The sequence below is a fragment of the Ruditapes philippinarum genome, unplaced genomic scaffold, assembly GCF_026571515.1.
Source record: "Ruditapes philippinarum isolate M1 unplaced genomic scaffold, ASM2657151v2 ctg1349_1_1_1_1, whole genome shotgun sequence".
NCBI lineage: Eukaryota > Metazoa > Mollusca > Bivalvia > Venerida > Veneridae > Ruditapes > Ruditapes philippinarum.
In genome coordinates this window covers 205,840-232,691 of record NW_026852031.1, presented here as the reverse complement: position 1 = coordinate 232,691, position 26,852 = coordinate 205,840, and the positions used below count along the sequence as shown (strand labels likewise).

At 30.6% G+C, this 26,852-nt stretch overlaps 1 protein-coding gene and 1 long non-coding RNA gene across 11 annotated transcripts in view; both read right to left on the bottom strand.

The window, feature by feature from the left end:
• LOC132747313 (1-phosphatidylinositol 4,5-bisphosphate phosphodiesterase beta-1-like) overlaps positions 1-26,852 on the bottom strand; it is a 106,429-nt gene that overhangs the window by 27,232 nt on the left and 52,345 nt on the right. For 4 of the 10 annotated variants that reach the window (XM_060736665.1, XM_060736718.1, XM_060736696.1 and 1 more), the window contains 10 exons: positions 26,247-26,413; positions 23,991-24,011; positions 17,082-17,228; positions 16,527-16,684; positions 15,473-15,552; positions 14,861-14,945; positions 13,204-13,288; positions 11,980-12,275; positions 11,190-11,237; positions 5,489-5,503 (listed from right to left, as the gene is read on the bottom strand). In XM_060736665.1, coding sequence (XP_060592648.1) covers positions 5,489-5,503; positions 11,190-11,237; positions 11,980-12,275; positions 13,204-13,288; positions 14,861-14,945; positions 15,473-15,552; positions 16,527-16,684; positions 17,082-17,228; positions 23,991-24,011; positions 26,247-26,413 — 1,102 coding nt within the window. Of the gene's footprint in view, positions 1-5,488; positions 5,504-5,837; positions 5,892-11,189; positions 11,238-11,979; positions 12,276-13,203; positions 13,289-14,860; positions 14,946-15,472; positions 15,553-16,526; positions 16,685-17,081; positions 17,229-23,990; positions 24,012-26,246; positions 26,414-26,852 lie in introns of all 10 variants that reach the window. The other 6 variants (XM_060736682.1, XM_060736727.1, XM_060736670.1 and 3 more) reach the window with 5 other exon arrangements.
• Positions 21,941-23,984, bottom strand: LOC132747377 (uncharacterized). The gene is made up of 2 exons (XR_009628121.1): positions 23,184-23,984; positions 21,941-22,854 (listed from the first exon to the last, which is right to left on the bottom strand). It is a non-coding gene; the product is annotated as an uncharacterized LOC132747377 (long non-coding RNA).

Below are 26,852 nucleotides of genomic sequence, written 5' to 3'. Positions count from 1 at the left end.
TAACACATTTTGTATTGTGAGGTAAAGTAGCTGGCAATAACACATTTTGTATTGAGAGGTGAAGTAACTGGCACCAACACATTTTGTATTGAGAGGTGAAGTAGCTGGCACCAAACACATTTTGTATTGAGAGGTGAAGTAACTGCCAGCGACACATTTTGTATTGAGAGGTGAAGTAGCTGGCAATAACACATTTTGTATTGAGAGGTGAAGTAGCTGGCACCAACACATTTTGCATTGAGAGGTGAAGTAACTGGCAACAACACATTTTGTATTGAAAGGTGAAGTAGATGGCACCAACACATTTTGTACTGTGAGGTGAAGGAGCTGGAACCAAAACATTTTGTATTGAGATGTGAAGTAGCTGACACCAACACATTTTATATTGAGAGGTGAAGTAGCTGCAGCGACACATTTTGTATTGAGAGGTGAAGTAGCTGGCACCAAAACATTTTGTATTGAGAGGTGAAGTAGCTGGCACCAACACATTTTGTATTGAGAGGTGAAGTAGCTGTCACCAATACATTTTGTATTGAGAGGTGAAGTAGCTGGCACCAAAACATTTTGTATTGAGAGGTGAAGTAGCTGCCAGCGATACATTTTGTATTGAGAGGTGAAGTAGCTGGCACCAAAACATTTTGTATTGAGAGGTGAAGTAGCTGGCAACATCACATTTTGTATTGTGAGGTTAAGTAGCTGGCATCAACACATTTTGTATTGAGAGGTGAAGTAGCTGGCACCAACACATTTTGTATTGAGAGGTGAAGTAGCTGGCACCAACACATTTTGCATTGAGAGGTGAAGTAGCTGGCACCAACACATTTTGTATTGAGAGGTGAAGTAGCTGGCAATAACACATTTTGTATTGTGAGGTAAAGTAGCTGGCAATAACACATTTTGTATTGAGAGGTGAAGTAGCTGACACCAACACATTTTGTATTGAGAGGTGAAGTAACTGGCACCAAAACATTTTGTATTGAGATGTGAAGTAGCTGACACCAACACATTTTGTATTGAGAGGTAAAGTAGCTGGCAACAACACAGTTTGTGTTGTGAGGTGAAGTACCTGGCAACATCACATTTTGTATTGTGAGGTGAAGTAGCTGACACCAACACATTTTGTATTGAGATGTGAAGTAACTGCCAAGCTGACACCAACACATTTTGTGTTGTGAGGTGAAGTAGCTGACACCACTACATTTTGTATTGAGATGTGAAGTAGCTAGCAACAACACATTTTGTGTTGTGAGGTGAAGTAGCTAGCAACAACACATTTTGTGTTGTGAGGTGAAGTAGCTAGCAACAACACATTTTGTGTTGTGAGGTGAAGTAGCTAGCAACAACACATTTTGTATTGAGATGTGAAGTAGTTAGCTGGCAACATCACATTTTGTATTGTGAGGTTAAGTAAATGGTACTAACATATTTTTTACTGTTAACTGTTGAAGGTAACAACACATTTGACACTGTTAGGTTAAGTTAATAGGATCCAGAAATTGTATTTCTGATTTTAGTTGTATACAAGGTGACCTTTGATCTGATATTAACATTTTAGGCACTTATCTATTGCTTACAGAAATATCCTGTTCTGTACATTACACGATATTAAATAACTTATTAGTCTATTTTCATTTATAGATTGGGCAATATAACCGGACATGTTTTGTCAAGATCATGTGATATATCATTATGAAGCAGAAACTGCTGACTGTTAACTTTAAGTTATTCTAGTTCTCTGAAAAAAAAAATGGTAATAATATTTCCACTGAAAGCTACTGTCAAAATAAATCAGCTTTTACAAACAGTATATGTAACTCTATAAGCATGGCACCATTATGAACATGTGACAGCATATAGGACATGTGACAAACCTTTGGCATACTACTTCAGTGACAATGTCACTGTTGTAATTACATAGCTTTATGCATGCTATAAATTGGTCAATACTAGCATTTATACCGTAAAGACATATAAAACATGCCTATCTTAGATGGGCTATACCTGTATATATACCACATCACATTCAATATTACTTATTAACATGCAATATTTATCCAAAATGCTTTTTACCATAAATAATTTCTTTTTCAAAGAAGCTATAATGAAAATTTATGGCAAAATATATTATAAAACATTGACTTCTCTCATGCAATTGTAACTTCATTGTGAATGTGTTATCTTTTTGTCCCACTATAACAAGCTGACTGGTTATTCTAAAATCAATCTGTTTATTAAAAGTATTATCCAGTCTTATTATAATTTAAGAAACAAAGTCAAAATAACTGAATTCTTTGTCATCTGAAAAATGATTTCATTTTGCAAGTTAAATTTTATTCTATACAAAGTGACAGCTACACTCCAAATAAAGTTGACAATTATTCTACATATCATATATTTTGTTCAAATTTTAATAGCCAACGAAGCTGGTAAAAACTGTAATTCTGGACTTAATGACATAATCAACGGATAATAAAGGGAGATAAATATGACACATGTTGAACAATACGCTTCAATTTATTCATTGATATTTTAGTTAGACCAAAAGACCAAAAACGTATCCACTGATTTTTTTAGAAGAATAAATTATCATCATTATTCCAAAATAACAGTTTCTCTACAATTATACATTTCAAATAAAACAATATGATAATTTTAGCAGTTAAGCATGGAAAAAAAAGTAAAATAAAAAATGAATTAATAAAGCTGTCAATCAGTGTTACACTCCTGGATAATGTTTAAAATAGAAATTAATTGGCTGAAAACATTGTAAAAATGTTGTTTTTTATTAGACCAAAAACAGTTAGGGAACATGATTATATATTTTATATACTCAACTAAATCACTAAAGGTTGGATATCATATGATATTTAATATATTGGGTGCTGCGATTAAATAGTACACACTGTGATACAGTTAAAATAGGTAAAAATTTATCATTTTCAAACATACTCCATGAAATTTTTTTTCAAAAAAATGCCGCATAAAACTGACCTAAATCTTCAAACTTTGAAAGAATGGAATTTTCTTACAATAAGGTAAAGTATATGTTTGAAAATGACCAATTTTTGCTTAATGTTTTGCAAGGGCACTAAAGAACTGAAGATGTTAGGACAGGAGAAATCAAATTAGTGTAAACAACTAGTTTCAATGTTGTGAACTAAAATCTGGGTACCAGTCACAAAATACTGCATTCTCATTGGTCAGATAACGCAAAGGTTATAAATACCAACCAATCAGAACCTGTTATTTGAGACTGGTTTCACCTTGGAGTCTGGTCAAAAAGTGTGCCACTGGTGTAATACTCAAATAAAGTATATAAAATGAAAGGAAATGTTTTGCATTTTTAAGTGTCAATAAATGGAATTACTCTGAGACTTTCATTAATGTCTGAAAAGAAAATAGGAGATCATTATTAGTAGAAAGTTAAATATATAATGTGTGTTAGTGTATAAACTGCAGCAGCAGATAAATCCTTACAAAATGAGTGTGACACTTAGTGTGAAGTTTTACATTCACTATCTCTTTCATTTTTAAACAAGATAACTAATTACAAGAAACTTAATTTATTTATTTATATATTTATTTAATATGACATGTTCAATAAAAAATGTTTAAACAAATATTGGTGAAACAATCTATCATTCTTAAATCATGTAAAGAAGGTAACATCCTCATGTTCTTATATTAGTGAAAAATATACAAAATGTAATGGTACTAATGGATGAAACTATAGCTACATTTCAGTAACTATTTTACAGAATCTTTAACATATAAATATTATATATAATAGTTTATAAATTTCATGTGTTTTTTGGGGGGGTAAAATCTACTATAAAAATTTGCTTATTCTTTGGTCTTTAACAAATTGACATTTTTAATCTTACAATTGTGTGCATGTGTAAGTGCATTTGTGTAGTTTGCACATAATATGTTAAAATGTGTAATTTGCATATTTGTCTATGCACGTGTGTAGTTTGCATGTATGTCTGTGTATATGTGTAGTTAGCATGTTTGCCCGAGTGCATGTAACTTGAAAATGTATTTTTACTCTATATTCTATTCAAATACGCATCTAAATTAAATATTTTACATAAAGTTTCACTGAACAAAATGCACAATTTGCACACTGACAAACTTGCTAATTTCAAAAATTAAGGTGACAATTTGAAATCTTGTTTAAATTAATTGATTATTTGTGTTGCAAGAAAAACAAATGAAGAAATGTATAAAGATGGTCCAACCCTAAACAACCTTTATAAATTCAGCACTTTTTTGCCTAATCTTTGAATAAATGTGGTAACATCATCATTTGACATGATGATATGATGGACAAAGCATGTGTTCATGAATGAACCATACATATATAGGGAGGTTACTGAATTTATAAAGATTTTATGGTTGGACCACTGAGTAGGTGTACTTAGTGCCGTAATCTGTTATAAGTAGGAAGTCAAGAATTATATGAAACTAGAAGATATTGAAGGTCAAAACTACATGACAGAAATCCCTGTAAAGTGGTGTGCATTAAAAGTTGGTGTTAAAATATGTTGAAATTTTTTAGTGTGTAAAATCCACCAGTTCCACAATTATGACATTTATTTGACCTTGACCTTATTTGACCTTAACTTTACACTACAGAATGACATAGATATATGCAGTTGTAATGTATTGACCTCTGTCGTAACATAACCTTCACAATGACATTTTGTTAATGCCATTCCCTTTAGGACAATATTTATGGCATTTCAATTGGGACAATCTTTATAATGACATTCCATTTAGGACAATCTTCATAATGACATTCCATTTAGGACATTTTTAATAATGACATTCCATTTTGGACAATCTTAATAATGACATTCCATTAAGGACAATCATCATACTGACATTCAATTTAGGACAATCTTTATCATGACATTCCATTTAGGACAACCTTTATAATGACATTCTCTTTATGGCAACCTTTATAATGACATTTCCTTCTTTATAATGACATTCAGTGTATGATGACATTTTCTTCACAGTGACATTATTTTAATTTTTCTCTACATAATGACCTTCACCTTGACATGATACTTTTTTATAAATGCATTCTTTTCATCTTATCAGTTCATATTTAGTTCCTTGAACTTTCCAGTACCGGTGTCATACAAGGAAACATAGTTCTGACCAGAATGAAATTAACCATTAACCTATGACACTTGGATTAACAGACAGAGACCTTTAGTTAGACGGTCACTGCTACAGATTTAATTGACCTACATATTTTACAAGCAGTTTTCCTATTAGCAGTCAATTTTGATTTTTTCAATTGTATTATTTAATTTGTTTTCATATTTGGTTGACAATTGTGAAACTGGGATCATACCTTTATTAGTGACTACAGTTTAAAAAAACACTTAAAGCATTAGTGTGTAGATGTTTAAATGTGTATTGAAAATGGTGGTTAAAAAGATAAACAATTTAAAATAGAAGGATGGGGGCATACCTTTTCTTTCTTTAACTGAAAATGAAAATCAAGCACTCAAAACATAATTCTATTATATACAGCATGTTGACAAACTCCTATATCTATATATACTCTGCTATTCTTTAACAAGCAAATTATAATATCTATCACAAAAAGTACCAATTACATATACACATATTTTCAATATTCACCATTTGGTGAAATTAACAAAAAACAATCTGCAAAAGAAAAAAAACTTTCAAGCTGGACTGGTTGGTGAGTTAGCAAAGTATACTTAAATAGAGGATGTCTAATAGCTGTCTCCATTTAAAATAAAAGACATGCACAATAAGGCTGCAAGCATGAGTGTCTGCTCGATGCAGCATACCATGTACTCCCCACAATACATCTCAGCATCGCTTCCATCATAATCCTCATCAAGCTGATAGAAAATGGAAAAACACAACAACTATCACATAACATTCATGTCTACCCTCAAATAATAGGTCTGTAGTGTAGCACTGTTTACACTGAAATAATAGGTCTATGTTTTATCCATGACTACACTGAAATAGTAGTTGAATATTGTAGCACTGTTTACACTGAAATAGTAGGTCTATGTTTTACCCATGACTACACTGAAATAGTAGTTCAATATTGTAGCACTGCCTACACTAAAATAATAGGTCCATGTTTTACCCATGACTACACTGAAATAGTAGTTCAATATTGTAGCACTGCCTACACTGAAATGGTAGGTTTATGTTTTACCCATGACTACACTGAAATAGTAGTTCAATATTGTAGCACTGTTTACACTGAAATAGTAGGTCTATGTTTTATCCATGACTACACTGAAATAGTAGTTCAATTTTGTAGCACTGTCTACACTGAAATAGTAGGTCCATGTTTTACCCATGACTACACTGAAATAGTAGGTCCATGTTTTACCCATGACTACACTGAAATAGTAGTTCAATATTGTAGCACTGTCTACACTGAAATAGTAGGTCTATGTTTTACCCATGACTACACTGAAATAGTGGTTCAATTTTGTAGCATTATCTACACTGAAATAGTAGGTCTATGTTTTACCAATGACTACCCTCAAATAGTGGTTCAATATTGTAGCACTGTCTACACTGAAATAGTGGTTCAATATTGTAGCACTGTCTACACTGAAATAGTGGTTCAATATTGTAGCACTGTCTACACTGAAATAGTAGGTCTATGTTTTACCCATGACTACACTGCAATAGTAGGTCTATGTTTTACCCATGACTACACTGAAATAGTGGTTCAATATTGTAGCACTGTCTACACTGAAATAGTAGGTCTATGTTTTACCCATGACTACACTGAAATAGTAGTTCAATATTGTAGCACTGTCTACACTGAAATAGTAGGTCCATGTTTTACCCATGACTACACTGAAATAGTAGTTCAATATTGTAGCACTGTCTACACTGAAATAGTAGGTCTATGTTTTACCCATGACTACACTAAAATAGTAGTTCAATATTGTAGCACTGCCAAAACTGAAATAGTAGGTCCATGTTTTACCCATGACTACACTGAAATAGTTGTTTAATATTGTAGCACTGTCTACACTGAAATAGTAGATCCATGTTTTACCCATGACTACACTGAAATAGTAGATCAATATTGTAGCACTGTCTTCATTGAAATAGTAGGTCCATGTTTTACCCATGACTACACTGAAATAGTAGATCAAATAGTAGCACTGTCTACATTGAAATAGTAGGTCCATGTTTTACCCATGACTACACTGAAATAGTAGGTCTATATTGTAGCACTGCCTACACTGAAATGGTAGGTCAATACTTCAACACTTTCTTAATTCAATCATTTATGTGAAAAACTTTATTCTGATATTTTTTAAAGTGATATCTACAAGTTATCTATATATCTATGTTTTTCAAACTATATATATATGCTATGATCAGTTCCTACCCTTCAATGTCTACAATTATTTCTTATGTAATTATGTCTACATTACAATATCTGTGTCAAACTTAATATTATACACTCTCCTCCTCTCATTATGTCTATATCATAAAGACCATACCCTTCCTATGTCTGTATCATATGTCATACAGTCACCTGCTATCATTATGACTGGCTGACTCAAGTATACACATGTTTAATGAGGGACCATTATGTCTATATATTATACAAGTTTTTTTTAAAAAATACATTTCCTAATAACATATTCATGAGTATATTCAAACTTATCTTATTACCTACACCAGAAAATTGTATTAAATAACAACCTGTATGATAAATTCTTTTCCATGAGGAGTGTTTTTATAACAGAATCCCAATTTTAAAATGGTTAAAGATCTTAGACCCAAACTTAAGCATTATAATGGGGTGCCAGGGTAGTTGTGTTTTTACAGATGTATCCCTGAATGACCAGAACAATACTAACAAACAAAGGTAAGTTCAATATTCAACAAGTATTTACCATGGAAGTTTTGCAAAATATTTTCTTATAATTTTAATCACCACAACATTAAATGTCTTAAGAATTTAAGAATAGTTTATTTTCAGAGAAGGGCAGTACATAATAAATAATTTTATCTTTAAACTATGTGATTTGATACCTTGGACTCATGGTATATTATATTATTAAGAAATAAACAATTGGAGTCTTGATTAATTAATTTCTGGCATGCCTGTAATGGTATCAAATACTTCAAATATGCAGAACTATTTTCTGATAATAAGTAACACCCAATGCCATGAAGTGATGATATTATATGTAAGTATTGTTCTTTCAATGATTTTTTTGGTATTTAATGAACTGGACTGAAGATTCTTTCAGTGTTTACACTTCTTTTATTCAATTCTTTTTATTTTTATTAATCATTTACTCTCTTCACCTTTTACCCATTACACTTTTATAACCCAATTTATAAATTACTTATTTGCATTAATTACTCAATTGTTACTTTGTTTGTCCTTTGAACATATTATTTACCCAATTCAAAAATTATCAGCTGTATTTTTTAACCCACTTATTATAAAGCTTCTCCCTTTTATTTTAGTTTATCTGTGTTTACCATAGATTTTAACATATTTTTTGGTCATATATCTGGAGTCAGTCCGCAGCTTTCCTGGATAACAAACCAGTAATTTCCAATTGTTCTGCCACTGACCCAACTACTAATCCAATATGATTTCTGAATTAGCAGTGAGAGATAAATGACCATGAAATTCAATGAATGACCGAGATCAGTTGTCATGGAGAAATTTGACCTTGACCTTCCCTTGGATTTCAAATCTCATACTTTTCCTATTTAGCTAAGTAGGCAGATTTATTTCCTTTATACATTATTTTTATAACATTAATTAAATTCACACATTATTTACCTCCTTTTATATATTATTTGTCTACTTGTTTAACCCATTTTGCACATTGTTTACCCATTTTACAAATTGTTTACCCATTTTACATATTGTTTAGCCATTTTACATATTGTTTAGCCATTTTACATATTGTTTAGCCATTTTACATATTGTTGTTTACCCATTTTACATATTGTTTACCCATTTTACATATTGTTTACCCATTTTACATATTGATTACCCATTTTACATATTGTTTACCCATTTTACATATTATTGTTTACCCATTTTACATATTGTTTACCCATTTTACATATTGTTTACCCATTTTACATATTATTGTTTACCCATTTTACATATTGTTTACCCATTTTACATATTGTTTACCCATTTTACATATTGTTTACCCATTTTACATATTGATTACCCATTTTTCATATTGTTTACACATTTTACAAATTGTTAACCCATTTACATATTGTTTAACCATTTTACATATTGTTTACCCATTTTACTTATTTTTTTACATATTGTTTACCCATTTTACTTATTGTTGACCCATTTTACATATTGTTTACACATTTTACATACTGTTTACCCATTTTACTTATTTTTTTTACATATTGTTTACCCATTTATATTGTTTATACATTTTACAAATTGTTAACCCATTTACATATTGTTTACCCATTTTACTTATTGTTGACCCATTTTACAAATTGCTTACCCATTTTACACATTGTCCATTTTACAAATTGTTTACCCACTATTTACTGCATTCAAACCTGATTTACCTACTTCAAATGTATCAAAAACTAATTTTTACATAATCTACCAACTTTATAATGCTTTTACACAAAAGATATGTTTACTCGTACTTAGGAAACACTATTATAATGTTACAATGAAAAGGAATAGAACTGATTGATGAAGTCTTGCCCAGAAGATTTTATTAATAGAGGCACCAGGAGATAGAAGATTGAGCCAGGTATAGTCAGCATATAGCCGTGTAGCAGAGAGTCCAGCAGGAAGCGCATACAAGACAAAGACCTGTTTACCTATATAATTATGCCCTTACTTTTATTATTTATAAATACACAGAAAATAAGATGCATGTTTGACAGAAATATATGATTCAATATAAAAAGAGCCCATTTAGCCAGTATTTCACTGTAATAGATACACATGTATGCACTTTGTTATCAAGGTGTGTTTATTTGTATCATATATACATATCAACATACGTAACAGCCTCACAAGAAGAATATACTTTAAAAGAATTGACTTACATGTTTAAAATATTTAGAGGTCTATGACCTTATGTTTGTTCACCTGGTTCTTAAATGGGTAAATAAACTTTTAATATGTTTATATTATTTTGATTCCTTTGATTAGTGGGTAGATAGATACCTTATAATGTCCCATTAAGCTGTACTTCCCATGAACTTTTAATGTATCATAGACTTACTATTACTTTCATTAGGTCAATGATCTACATGTTGAGAATATGTAAGTGTTGTACATATGCTTGTTATTTAATTGTCAATAATGTAGTTCAATATTGTAGTTCAAACTCCTTGAACATTACAACTGTTTCAAGTATATAAAACAATTAAAAGGTTAACTGTACACTGCAACATATTTCAACAACCTACAATTTTCTCATGGTCGACATAAATCAGATAATGTTCTTGTAAAAAGCTCTTATCAATATATAATTATAATATACAATGTTTACATATATTTATAAATGAGGATTTTTAGTAATACATGCATCAAAAGCTTCAATGCGTGTTTACATTCCCTTGTGCATACATTCCTTATATTGTGCTACATAACACTGTTTTAAACTCACTGATTTTAAAATTAATGAATTTATAAACTTTTATCAAGCTTTTAAATACACACATATATTGGTGTAAGTTGTCACCAATAAAACAGGGGCCATAATCCAGTAATACTATACTTAGCAATATTTTCTGTATGAGGGGCAATAACTCATCAACACAAAAAAAACCCCAAAAAACATGGGCACTCACTTAAGCGAATTCAATAACAGGTCCTAAGTATCCAAAAGTAAAGAAAAGGACCATTACCCAGAATGCAAAGGTTCATGTATTACTTTTTAATGGATGCTATCTCTGAATGAAAACTACTTACAAACAAATCAAATAACAGAAACAAGCAATGTACTGCCCATGATATTAAAAAATCTTCAGACCTTGATAAAAGTGACCGAGTACAGAATTTACCTGTCACTAACATAATTTCAGATTTCTGGTTATAAATCATGTACTTTAATTTCATTTTCAACCTTAACCAAGCTGGTCTGTGTAATGAACACATGCATTGTGTTAAAATACACTACCTCCATCCAGTTCATTCTCAGTACATGTACATGTTTACCATGGTGACGCTTCAGCAAAAACAAAGTTTTTGGTAACCAAGGTTACATAGTTACATACTTAATTAATTATAACTTAACATAAATATACATAATAATGACAGTTGTCTACAGTTGTACATATAAAGTACATTAATAAATGTACTACTAATGATTACATAGACTTTAACAATAATTATGCTACAAAATGCTGTTATACTATTGTCTGTATTTGCATGCTATTTGATTGTATATACAAGACGAATGTTTGTATTAATATCATTAACTAAACTTTTTTATATGTTGTATGTAGAATGTATATTGACAATATTTAGATGACTCATGCACAGTTTATAGTCACACTCATGGCAAGATATCCTACATTTCATTAGAAAAGCTATAAGCATAATTCCGTATATGTAAACAAGTTTTAGTTACTTAAAGTTATTCTTGTTGTTTTCTTTCACAAAGAAAATGCAAAAGCCATATATAGTAAAATATAATAATAACATAGGTAGTTAACTTTACTGAATACAACAAATGTTAAGATTCTTTGCTTCAAGTTAAGCTTTTTTAATAGATAATATGTCAAGAAAGAAGCTTTTATAACTGTATACGACCAGGGTTACATAAGATTTACATTATCTCTCTTATAATCAAAAGTTGACCTGAAAATTTTGTAGAGAACATGTGACATATGTATATCAAGCAGTAAATGTTCTGTTTCTGTTGACATGGTATATACAACACAAACATTTATCTATACATTGCTCACCTTTTCTCGTTTCTCCCTCTGTCTTTCCTTCTCCTCCTCCTCGGTCAATCCAGTAACTTCATCATCATCATCACTCTCTGATGATTCCGAATCATACATGTTATCCTCAACACCAGGCTTATCAGTTTTCTGGCTTTCATCAAGGCTTTCAGGACTCTCGGTCTTTGATACGGGTGTTTTTTCAATGTCAACAACACTAACTGTTACTGTACTGTCTTCACCACTGCCATCTAAACTGTTCTGTTTACCAGGCTTCCTGGCATTGGATGTTTTCGGAGATGTTACTTTTTGTTTACCTAGCATCATAAGACAGGACATTTAAGTTATTTAGCAATTTGGAGAAATTTAATGTAAAGCATAACTTGACATTGGAAATTGACAAATGCTCCCAATGCTTCATCAAGTAAAGAAACCATAACCTTTGAGTAAAAACAAACAGCATGGTTACTATAAAAAGAGTATTTCAGGAATAAAATATATCAACAAACACTTTCTTAAATTCTAAGTATGTCCAGTTATTTCAAAAAAGCACCAATGAATGAATGACAAACATATAACTAGACATAACCATCAATGTACTATTTTAATATCCAAGTATAATCTTCAACTTGCTAATTATGCCACACTAAATCCATCCACTAAGCACAGAATCCATGTCCGGACAAGAGTGTCAATAAACTATCATACCATGACTTTTGACATACATATGTGACCTTGACCTTTAGGCTGCTTAACTGTCTCTTGCTCACAACATGTTCACCATTTGTGATGTCATGTCCAACGCTTGCCCGGAATGCATTATTGAACATGGCTGTGACCTTGACCTTTGAACAGGAGACCTGATTCCTGAGCACAACATGTCCTCATCATGTCCAAAACATAAATGTTTTATTTTAAAATTATTCCACTGACAATCATTAATTCTATTAACTGAAAAAAAATCTGGTTAAGTGTGACTTTGACCTACAAACCTGGACAATGTATGTGAATCATTGTCTCAATGTCCTACAGATTTATATCCACAAAATATTTGAAAACCCATCACAAAGTTATGTCATGGACAAACATGTGGAAGACAGTTAATTCAAAACCTATATGCAACCCTAACCTTTCAGGGGCATAATAACAATATTATTGTATTGTAACAAAATATTAATTATAAATCACACACACATTAAACTGTATAAAGAAAATGTATAACATTAAAATAAAAGACACACTTACTCTTATGAAAATGTTTTTTCCTGTTTTTAATGATGATCTTATGTTTCAAGAGTTCTGGGCTGGGTAATGGAACGTTGGGTTCAAGCTGTAGAATAAAACAAAACAAATTCTTTTTCATTGTCATAGAACTTAACCCTTCACAAGCTGGGACCAAGTGATTAGCCTTTGTCACCAGTATAGAGCCAGGCCAGCTTGTACATCCGTGCAGTCTGACCAGGCTCTATACTGTTGGTAGCTCAATTTTTATATTTTGATTTTGAAATCCCCTTCACCTTTGAATGGACTGTTCCAAATTCAAAGCTGGACAGATCCATTTTAGAAATATAGCAGGTAAAGATTGTCTTCTACTTATATAATGCTGTTTAATTCACCATATTGCTTCACTTATAAAGGGCAAAAATTAGCATAAAGAGTACCCAGTCTCTTACTTATTTCATCTATAAACATATTTTCACTCAAAGTGCATTTGATTAGCATGTAATGAAATATCAAATTTACAGAACCACATAATGTTATATGTAGAATATAATAGCTTTATATAAGCATTATATAAAAATGATTATAAAAAGAAATCATCTTAGGTTGGTGTAGGCACCTGATTTTAACCATGCAACCAGTGGAGATCAAGATGAAAGTGGCACAAATCACTCATCTGATCATTGTCTGCACTCGTTGCTATTCAGACAGTATATAATCTAGGCCATGACAACCAACATAGTGCATTTGCTACCAGCAAGGATCCAGACTAGTCTGCACATTGGTGCAGTCGTATCAGGATCCATGCTGTTCGCTTACAAACCCTATTACAAGTAGCAAAACTGATAGTAAACAGCTTGGATCCTGATACAACTGCACCAATGTGCAGACTGGATCTGGATCCATGCTGGTCGCAAATGCTGGTTTTGTCAAAGTGCCGCTCATATTTTGAAATTTTCCCTTACTGTGATAAATGGTTTTGTATAAAGTACAAGATGGACAAGTCCATTTAAGATATTTAGCATGGTAAGCTTCAGAAAAATGAATTTTGTGCGCAGTCAAATTTTGGAACATTCCAAACTCGTACAGCAAACTTTCAGACATGCAGCAATTTAACCTTAGTGTTTCTCTACAGTGATGTTTCTACATTTGTAACAAAACTAATTTATGTTCTGTATAAATAGATGCTCTTATAGACTTGAACAATTACTATAGACAATAAATCATCACATACAAAAATTTCCTCAAGAAACAACAACGGAAGTTGATACCATTATAATGAAAAATGTGTCTGTACCAGCACACATCTATCTATTGATGACATGAACAATTTACCCACACACTGATTTATGGTATATCTATATATGATAACATGAACTATACAACCAGGTTTTAATATATAACCAGACTTTTCTGTTAACATAATGAAACAAACAACAAGAAATGAAACTTTAGAAAGTCTTATACTTAAACCTATTTACAACCTTTTTATTGATATTTAATTTCTTTAATTTTGGAATTATCAAGCATACATTTTCAGGGACATCACTATGAAAATCAGCCAAAGAGGGACTGTATCAAGACATATCTGACAACACTGCCTCGTTATATATGTGTGTCAGATAGCATTGTTTGCCTGGTTATTTATGTGTGGATAATTGTATAATAAACTGTTACTTACACTGTATCCTTCTAACGGATCAACTAACAACATATCTCCAAATATATTTCTACAATGTGCAGCCATCTTTGCTTGCTGTTTAACCCTGTAAAAATAATTCCATCAGATATCTAAAAAGCAGACAATAATCAAATCATGCTAACTTTTCAAAGTTAAACATGTAATTCATAACCTGTGACTTTTAAGTTTAACTATTTAAAATCATACAAGCATGCTTTAACAAACAGATGAAATAAATAGAGGATATTGAATGAGTATAGGTGAGCATAATATTACTTTATTTAACTAGTTCATTAAATGCAGTAATGAGCCTACACAAATATAATATTCTATTTAGCACATACCCAAAATAAAGACTGTTTAAAGTGCAAAATAATCATTTTTTCATTGATGCCCCTATAGTGTAATGCTTATATCTAAAGCTCATCTTTACACTATGTTTGTATAACGTAAATGACGTCACAACAAAATAATTATATGCATGGGCGTGCAATACCATTTTTACAGAGTCGCAAAATCGGCACGGGTATGTTATAAATTTAGTTATTTTCTTAGAAAATATATTTTGTAGTAATGAAAGCATATAACATACAATTTTAAAGTTTAACTTACGAGCAGTGGTTTTCAAAGGAAAGTATAACAGGATAATCTGAGGTTTTGAAGGCACTTGCTGCAATGGCTTCTATCACATCCTGTAAATAACAAATAATACTGAGTGTCTCTGACTTGTATTAATAAACTTTGCAAACAGTGAGATTTTAGAGGAAGCGATCTTATAAACATTTTTCACAAATAACATAAATACAGGATTGAGGTGTGTTATACAATTATCTTGCAGAGAATATATGTACAAATTGTAAACCAATGTGTTCATAATGAAGCCATGTGTTAAAACATAACCTTGAAAATATCTTTACACATTGTAAAGCCATGTGTGTAGAGAATGTCAGTACACATTGTGAAGCCATGTGTTACAAAATTACCTAGCACTGAATGCCTGTAGACAATGTGATCCCCCTATGTGTTACAAAATAACCTAGCAGAGTATATGGTTACAGTGCGAAGCCATGTGTTACAAAATTACCTTGATGAGAATATCAGTGCACAGTGTGAATCCATGCGTTTAAAAACTACCTTGTGAAGAATATCAGTACAAATTTTTGAAGCCATGTGTTAAAATTTAACATGAGAGTGTATGTACACAGTGTAAAACCATGTGTTACAAAAATATCTTAAAGAGAATGTCATTACACAGTGTGAAGCCATGTGTTACAAAATTTCCTTGAAGAGAATATCAGTACACAGTGTGAATCCATGTGTTACAAAATTACATTGAAGAGAATATATGTACACATTGTAAAGCCATGTGTTATAAAATTACTATGAAATGAATGTCAGTGCACAGTGTGAATCCATGTGTTTAAAAACTACCTTGAAGAGAATATCTGTACACATTGTAAAGCCATGTGTTACAAAAATATCTGGATAGAATGTCACTACAAAAACCATGAGTATCAAAATACCTTGAAAACACAAGTGTGAAGTCATGTTCTACAAAATTACCTTGAAGAGAATATCATTATACACTGAAAACCCATGTGTAATAATTACAATTTAACCTTGAGAGTATATGTACACAGTGTAAAGCCATGTGTTACAAAATTACCTTGAAGAGAATATCAGTACACATTGTGAAACCATGTGTTATAAGTGGTTCTTCATCTGTTCCTTTACCATCCCAACAATCGAGTTCTATACAACGACAACCACTCAATAACACCTGGTGATATATCTCTACTGAAGACTTTCCTGTCAACTGGTGACCTGTATAATATAAATTATATTTAAATTAATTCAATATCTTTTTTCACACATTTGATTGCAGTTTCATATTTAGACATTTTTATAAACATAACATGTTTTAAAAACAAATATACTTCAAACTTGTCCAACGACCACCTCACAGTATCCCTCTTCTTAAATGGGGGCAAAATTATTGTCTAATTAACAAGAACATCACATGTGTTTATATGTACTATAACCTGAATTTAACTGACAACAGGACTGGTTTTTGTTTGTTTGTTTTCATTTTACGCCTTTTTCCAACAGTATTTCAGTCATATAGGTGGGAAAAACAGGACGGGTAAGGTGGTTGAGTTTTTATTTTTTTTAATTTTCTTTACCGATCATTCAAATAATCAATGAAATCAATAAAATTTACCTGTCAGGTAGGTATTATGGGAGGAGTTAATGAAGTAATGAGAGAGAGGTTGGGTCATATCCTGGCTAAGATCTAGATACTCTGCTGGTATCAGGTTATTGTCCTCCGACATCAAAAACTTCAGAAAGCCTTCCTGAGAAAAATGACCTACAAATATATATAATAACACTAAATTAAACTATGTTCATGATGCCTACAACACATATAGTTTGCTAACAGTCAAAATGATCATTATATTAGAATAAGATACTGTGTTAATAAAACTACACAATAAATTCAAGACGTACATTATTAGATCGGTGCACATGACTAGTGAATATTATACTGATGAAATGAGATGATATAAAAGTTTATTCTTATTTCTATGATGATCTCTATTAGTAATTCTCCATTATACCTTTATAATAACCTTTTACCTTACTGAATTTGCATACTGAATATTCAATTCTATAAACTTTTAATAATTTTACACATATTAAGTAAAATAACATCTCTATATGAGGCAGGTAATATTGCGCAGCTTACTGGTATATATGTATTATTGTCTGGGCATATAACATTGATATTAACCTGACCTGGTACAAATAACATAAGCAAATCAATTATGCATCAAGCGTTTAATAGGTTATGGTTGATAAGCATATATTAATCATTATCATCATGAAACTACATATACTTATCTGATGAATTTCAAAACTTGATTTTACATACAATTCTTATACAACATTAACATGTTATATCTAAGTTAGGCAATGCTTACAATTTAACCAACAACAAAACAAGACAATTAAGTAAATGTCTTCAATATTGTATTTTTACAGTATTACAATTATGATTTCCTATATTGGTAATATTTTCAAACAGAAACAAGAATGACTTGCAAAATTCCTCTACAGTTAATGTTAACATCGTAAACTATTGGAAAATAATTTATTAAAAGACATACATCATTTCTTTCTAACTCTTTTATCTTTTCAGTGCTTTATTTCAAAATAATATTTTATGTTTATGAGTCTTCATATTTAGAAATCTGTTATTGAAAACAAATAATGCATTATTTCCTATAAATAATAAAAAAATAATAAAAATTACAACATTGTTTCTATCTAAACAAGGGGAAGTAAACTTGATCAAGGGAGGTAATAGAAAACAAATCACTATTTTTACTGTAAATCAAACTGAATATGCACAATCTATAAACACAGATTTACACAAATAAACTTTCTATCTAGATACTACGAAGAATCTCATATACATAATTATTTATTTCCATGTCAATCAGTGTTAAGAAAACTTTGGAAATAAATTAAAATGATTTTTTATAATGCTTTTTTTTTTAGATACAATGTCAAAGTGAACTTTATTGACTGTTTAAAGGGTTATTTTTGCCAAATATTCAGGAACACTTTCATTCAGATAGTTTGTTGTTTTTGTTCTTTTTTTTTAAAGAAGATAAAGACATCATAATATGAATAGTTGTTTATGTATAAATGTCATGTCCACATGCTGCTGGCTACATATGTCCTATGTGTAGTTAAATGCCAAATAACATATTGAAATGCAAACTGAATATTTTTAATGGTTTAGTGAGTCTTGTTTGTTTAACATGAAGTTGAATAACCGGTAATAGCAAAATATTACTATTAAAATGATTAATTACGTAGACAAATTTGCAGCTTGGACAATGCCATATAAACAAAGGTATATATATTTATTGGACAATAATCATTTTTCTGACATGTATTCGGACATATTAAGGGACAACTACATAATTATCTTCATCTCTGGGTGCATGACACAAGTCATATTAACATGGTTTTACAAGCAAAGTTTTAACTGTTATCTTTTGTCGAAGTTGGAAGGAGTACAGAACTAACATTTCAACCTTAACTATAAACCACATTTTTGGCTCCTTTTTTGAAATCATAAGAGATATTAACAATGCAAACTTGACATAAAAATAATGAAGAACTGTATAGTTATATAAAAACTTTTGAAGAAACAATAAATCAAAAAAATTGTCAATTCTCCAAAACCTCACTTAAAAAAAAACAACAAAAACAACAACAAAAACATGTTTTCAGTTTCAAAATTAAGAGTTTTTTACATCTTCAAGAGTTAATGAACCTGAAATATTGTTTGAAGCCATATTTTTTACAATGCATCACTATTGATAATATCTCATTTAGTGTGAATCTTTTCTGAAAATTTCCAAGAAATATAACTTCCTTATTTCAAAATCCAATAAACTGTGTTCAGCATAATAAGACAAGATGATGTTTGTCAGGCAAGTTTACAAACAAATCAGTGGAGAATCATACATAATAAATTACTTTTATCCTAGTAATTACAAACATGACGATTACTTTCATTAATTATTAAAGGACTTTTGTTTTTTTTGTGGTTCCACATTAACTATTATACAAAAACAGCAAGTCTGACAAATCTTTCCCCATATCAGTGCCTATCATTCTTCACTGAAACTATAGTTGTAAAAATCCAGCACAAGTTTCAACTTTCTGGTGTGTGTGTGTTTGTGTGTGTGTGTCAGAATGTGTGTTTATTTCATTGCATTTTTTACCTATCATTTCATCATTTAAAGGTACGATATATACATTCAGGATTTTGCCACCAAGATAGTCAAAATGATAGTAACATCAGTGTCCCATGGTAACTGACTAAATGTCTCAAAGAAATGTTTGAAAATGATGCAAATGAAAATATGTTTATACTAGTTTTAAGTGTTTCCTTTTATTTTACTTTTGTTAACTTTAGTCTTGATAACTTAAGTCAATAAAATATTTTGTTTCAACATAAATACATTTCCTCCCAATCAGATCATGCTATGTAACAGATGCTTTGTTAAGATGAAAATTCAAAACATTTTTTTTTGATTTTCAATTTGTTTAAACGTGCATGATAATTTTAATCAATGCAAAAGAGAGAAATTTTAATTATTTGTTAAAACTGTGACATATAAGGGTACATTTGATTATCTTCACTTTAAATACGGGTAAAAAAATGGTTGCAAACATTTCACATTTTGTTCTCGACAGTTACAAATTTCTCTCTCATTTTACCCAAGTTTAGAAACTTGCAGGTAAAAGACCTGCCTTAGGAAGATTACATAACTTGATTAATTTAAATGTAATATATCTTATTTATCTTGAATATTGATTTCAGCTTGTTTGATTTTAATACTGATTAAAATAGAACTCTGTGATAATTACAGGTAGTGTATTGCATGTGATTACTGATTTTAACATTGCCATAAACAGGCTAACACTGGCAATATATCATGTAACTAGGTAACACAATTACTATATCATGTTAACATATTGACAGCCTACACTTTTCCTAATTAACTCCTAATTACTTCCAACTCTATAACTACTATATTTGTATACTCAACTTACTCTGCTTCGACTTTAGAACAATCCATTGTAACTTTACGGAACTTCATTATATGAAAATTTTTTAATCCAGTAGCCAAACAGTAAATAGTTTGGTTAAGATTAACAGATGTGCAAAGCTGGTCTCACAATGGTCAGGTGACATTCGCAAGTCATTGCAGTTAGCATTCAAATCTGACAATAATCTGGTGATATTGGCAAGTCATCATAGTTAACATTCAAAATCTGACAATAATCTGGTGACACTGGCAAGTCATTATTGCAGTAAACATTCAAAATCTGACAATAATCTGGTGACACTGGCAAGTCATTATTGCAGTAAACATTCAAAATTTGACAATAATCTGGTGATATTGACAAATTATCATTGCAGTAGGCATTCAAAATCTGACAATAATCTGGTGATATTGACAAGTCATCATTGCAGTTAGCATTCAAAATCTGACAATAATCTGGTGACATTGGCAAGTCATCATTGCAGTTAACATTCAAAATCTGACAATCAACTGGTGATATTGACAAGTTATCATTGCAGTTAGCATTCAAAACTGACAATAATCTGGTGATATTGACATGTCATCATTGCATTTAACATTCAAAATCTGACAATCAACTGGTGATATTGACAAGTTATCATTGCAGTTAGCATTCAAAACCTGACAATAATCTGGTGACATTGGCAAGTCATCATTGCACAATTAATAAATGATGGCAATAAGTTAACTATAAGTTTGCTAGATGATATTTTATACATACAATCAATGTTCATTTTTATCAAAATATTAAGAGGTAAGTCATCAAAGCATTGTCAAATAAAGCTGGTACAAATTATATCATGTAATGTTTACATACCATGCATTTACCTACTTTTCAACAACATTAAATTCCCAGTATTCCAAATGAAATGTTTAAAACATAAACAATTCCATGACTTGACCAGCAGTATGTCTTATAGACAAATTTGTTCCTATAGAAACTTCTATAAAAGACTCAAATTTAGCATAGAAACAATGACCATAAACAATAACTTACATTTTGATATTTTTGTTTCAAAAGCTTATCATATATCATAAGTTTCATTGAATAAAAACTTTTCTTCAAATTAAGCAATGTACATATTGTCAAGTAAAATCTTTCAAACTATAAGGAAATTTATGTTGTCCGTAAAATTTTTACAAGTAATTGAAAGGAAAACATGATTGTATATAAAGAAATGGATTTATATAAAATCAGATTAAAGTATTTTAAAACATAATAAAATTTTGAAATTAAAAAGCAGCCAATAGAGTATGGCAATAGTCTGGTAAGAGTCTGGTAATACTGTGTGTAAGTTCAGGCTCAGATCTGGCACTATAATTGATCGTATTGGCAAGCTGCTGGCAGACAAAGTTAAGCCTATAAGAATACCTAATTCTCCAATTATGTATGCAGTATATTTATAATATAAAATAACAAGAAGAATTGGCCATTTTATGAAAATGCAGCAGAAAACAAGAACAACACCTCTGTCCAAGTTAAATTAACATAGCATAGTGATTATTTGCTGTTACATTAGTAAAACAGTCTCTACTTTGATTATTTAAGCTCTGTAATAGGTTATATATCATGTTCATATATAAAAACATTATATTTCTGGATGGGATTCCATGTTATACTGTTACAGTATTTTCAGGACATGGTAAAATACATGTGACACTTTGCAGCAGCATCATAATCATCAAATGTTCCATTATAACTAATTAATTTCAATGCTGTGCATGCTTAAAGTCATTTCTTACAGTTGAACGAACATCACTGATGCAAATGTAGTGAACAGCAAGCGATAATATAAAGTATGATAACATTTAAAACTTTAATCATGTGATTTACCTTGTCACATGACATTAATCTGCATGTAAAACTGTTCCTCTATGTTACATGATAATGCATATTGTAAAAATGTTCTGTCGGTTTACAATTAAAAAATATTAATGTAATATAATGATGATGAAATTTTCATAAAATATGAAAACGAAAATATTTGTGTTAAGTTTATGACATAAGGAAAGTTATATGTATGACATATGTGTTATATACTATAATGTGTAATATAGTTTACACGCTGACATGGCACATATAACGCTAACATGCCTTTAATTTAGTTTTCATGGCTCAATACAGAACAGCATTTATGCTTTCATTATACACATTTCCAACTAAAATCAAATAAAAAATAATTCTACAGCATGATATATAACAACAAACATATATATGGGCGATGGCTATAATTATAATGTGTGATAACTGAAAATAAAAATAAGCAAAATGAAAACTGTCATATACCTTGTGGGTTTGGTTAAAAAAAAATTAAAAACACATATCTAGAAATAAAGAGGGTATTGATTAGTCTATTTTATTGTTGAGTGGTTACCAAGACAATCAAGAAACTGTACTGTTTATTATTATAATGTTCATTATCATTATTTATTATAAATCTATATTTTTCTATGACAATAACATTTTTGTCAGATGACATAAATACATCCAGATATATTAATTTAATAATAATATCCCGGAAATAACAATGTATCAATGACCGAGTGCTTAGACTATTCATAAGGAAAAAATAATAGCTATAATTTATTTAGATTTTTTAAAGCAATTTACTGAAAGTGTATTAAAAAGGGAAAATTATGTAAGACTGTATTACACTGCTGGTTGATTATGTGAAGTTGTAGTCACATTCGTTTAGTAGTCACATTTAGTGTATGGAACACAATCAACTAAAAAGTATATTAGTAAAACAATCAAATATAATATATTCTAACACAACTTTTTAAATTTTCGCTTCAATAAATGGCAGTAATGTATTCCTAATTTTGTTTTTATAAATTTCACCAAATAATGAAGTATTTAACTAAGCACAGTACTTATATTTCTTGGTTTACCACTCTACAAATCAGCTACTAACACACTATACATTGTTATATGTCATAAAGAAATAAAGTTTTGAAAGCCTGAAGCTTCAGATTTGGTAGTAACATAGAAAAAGCTTTTGTCTATACATATATAGCCAATAAATAAAGAAACAATAGTCTATTCTAAAACTAAGCCAGAGTGTTAAAGTTCTGCTTGCGCTGTTTGTTTGTGTCTGGACACCTCACAGCTTGAGATGTTCCTAGAAACTGTTAAAGTAATAATCGTTGAAGTTCTCAAAATAGGAAAATACTTCACTCTTCAGACTTGCTGATTCCTCTTTACTTTTTGAAAACATTTAAGATGAAATACAAAACCTTTGAGAGTTTTATCTAAATAAAATAATCATAACCCACTATAGAAAACAGTTTCAGGCTTCCATGGTAACAAATAACTTAATATAATAACTAAGTTTCCCAGAGGAGCGTTTCTATTATCGTCATGAAATCCACACTGCTGTGAGAATCACTCTACACGTGAACAGCGTGAATAGCTCCTGGGTAGCATGCACATGAAAACTATGTCACTCATGCATACTTACCCTCATCCAAACTACTTTGTTCTTATAAAGATCAAAACATTCAGTCATATAACAGTCATATATAGCAGAAAGTCATTGAAAATAACATCATTCTCCAAAATATATTTTCACATGATATAGACAATCTATTCAATGCTAAAATCATGCACTGAACTTGAAACTTTCTTTTCATTTTATAACTTTTTGTTATAAGTTTCGATCATCAATTTCAGATTTTCAAGGTCAAAAAATTAATCTTAAAGGTCAAAAAATTAATCTTAGCAACAAGAAAATAAAGGTGTGGCTATATGTGGCCCCTAGGCACTGCACTTAATGAATTAAAATCTTCTTTTTTTATATATAAATAAGTTTATTTTCTTAAATCAAAACAATGTTATTTTCAATAACTTGAAAAGTATACAGTAACATTCCAGAATACACCATAGCCTTTTTCTCTCTCTCTTAAATGTATACATAAATACAAGTGGCTGTATAGTTAATTATAGCATTTAACATTTTGAATAGATAAAAACAAGAGTCAATAGAATTTACAAAATAGACAAAGGCATGAAACATCTTGAAATATTAACTTCAGAACGGAGTAGTTAAACAGATTAATATTGAAAATTTTTACAAGAGTTTCATACATGCAATGCAATGCACACCCGACAGAGTATCACAAACATAAATTGAGAGGTAATTTTTCATTGTATAGGAGAAAGGTGATGATTTTTAAGGTTACAAAAATCAGTCATTTCAAAAATCAAATTAAACCTGTGTTTTGGCATATCAAACAAACGCAGCTCAGATATAAAGACAATCATTCAATCCTTTAAGTTATTCTGCTGACAAGGAGATGGAGGGACATTCCAAAGAATGGAAATGGTGGGCTAATCATTTTATTTTCTCTAGTTGTAGAATTGGCCATGATTCTATTGTAACGGAACGAATCCCAATGTTTTCTCAGTACTATTAACAGTTGCCTGGACCTCTTTTACTGGCAGAAAGAAAGTCAGACGAACAATGCCATTCAATAATACATCCTTAGTGTCTTCAGGTGTACATAAAGTGAACAGTAGAGAAAAGTTTATGCCAAGGGAGCTGCATAAACAAAAAGAAAATATTTATTATAAATATGTGTTGAAATATATAGAAGTTTAACATTTATGCAACTCCCCTTCTCTGAAAAGAATCAAAATAAGTGCATATATTTCTTATAATCAAAACATTTACAATTAAATTCATTCAATCAAGTATCATCTTATCAGTGCTCACAAAAGATAACATGCAAGGGAAATAATTTGACAGGAACAGTCACATATATAGCAAGTCGGCCAGACACATGGTTAGAAGCAGTGGTTCGTACATGAACATGTCAGTGTCATAGGTATAGTGAAACCAAAATTTGGTCCAGATCAAGCAGGGACAACTTGCAGCCATGGTAACCATTCTAGCACAGCGGTCATGACAACCATTCTAGCACCACAGCCATGGCAAATCATTCTAGCACTGCCCCCATAGCTCATCACCAATCACAACCTAGTCCTGTACCACATTTCATAGCTTACGGCATGCATCATGGTATAAACAAGGTTAACACCACTTGTTGATAATAAAAGTTATTTTTATATAAATTCTTCAACTCTTGATAAAATATTGACATTTCTTTATAAATAAAGTGATCATTTCAACTTTAAATGACTCCATCTTTAATCTATATTCAAGAATAACATATTTTCTTTTTCTAGCCTTTGTAAACAAGTGAAACATGTTATTAACAGTTACTGAAGACCTTTAATTGACCTAAAGCAAGCAGTAGTTTATACTAAATATATCAATCTAATCAATAAATGAAATTGGTCAATTTGACTAAACTTCCAAATTTAATATAAATTAGACAAAGCCAATCGCATAATTTTTTCTCTTGTTTCATTTAAATATAAAAATTTTTCTCTTGTTTCATTTAAATATAACGAAAAAACCTGCAATGAAGGTTCAGAGTATTTAAACAATATTAACATGAACCATAGAAATATATTGAGACCTACAATCGTAATAAATACAGGTTAAATAACTTTTAATATTAATGAAACACTAATCAACATTTAGATATGGTTTATAAGTCATTCCAATAAGTGATAACAAAGATCTTGTGGGAAACAGTTTAAGAACATCTGTGAGAAAAGTGATCGTGTCATCTTCTACCTATGTCATATATATACATATGTATATTTATCTATCATATACGAGTACGTAATTAGAAAGATAGAAGTATACCTTTAGCGGACATGTTGGGTTTTGTCTCATACTGGTGTATTAGCTCAAGTGCTTGTTTCTGCGTGTAATACGGGTATAAAATCTCATTCAGACGTGGATCTCGCTGCTCATTGTTCAGAAATTTAACAAATTGTTCCGATGTTAAATACGGCTTCTTCTTTGCCCCTCTGAAATGAAAAAATAATAAAATATGTTACATCTAAGCCTGTTCTTCATCCCATTAAATTTTTAAGATGAACTGATCACCTGCTTTGAATTCAGGGCTTTATAGTCTTAATTGAAAAGACTTTAATTTCATAACTGTTCTAAGCATCTGTGGCCTCATGGTTAAAGTCGCTGACTTGAAATCACCAAGCCCTTAGCACTGTAGGTTCAAATCCCATCAGATACATTGAATTTTTCATTAATGAAAGCAAGTTATTCAAAATTAGCGGATTATCATTGACAGGTGGCAACTTGTTCCTTAATCATGTAACAGGGGGCATTCTAGATTTTCATTAATCAGTAAAGCTGTTTATAAAATGTGTGACTAACAACCCAACATATCATATAGATATTAATCACGAAGCAGTACCTTTAGACAGACTATAAGGAGGTGCAGGCTAG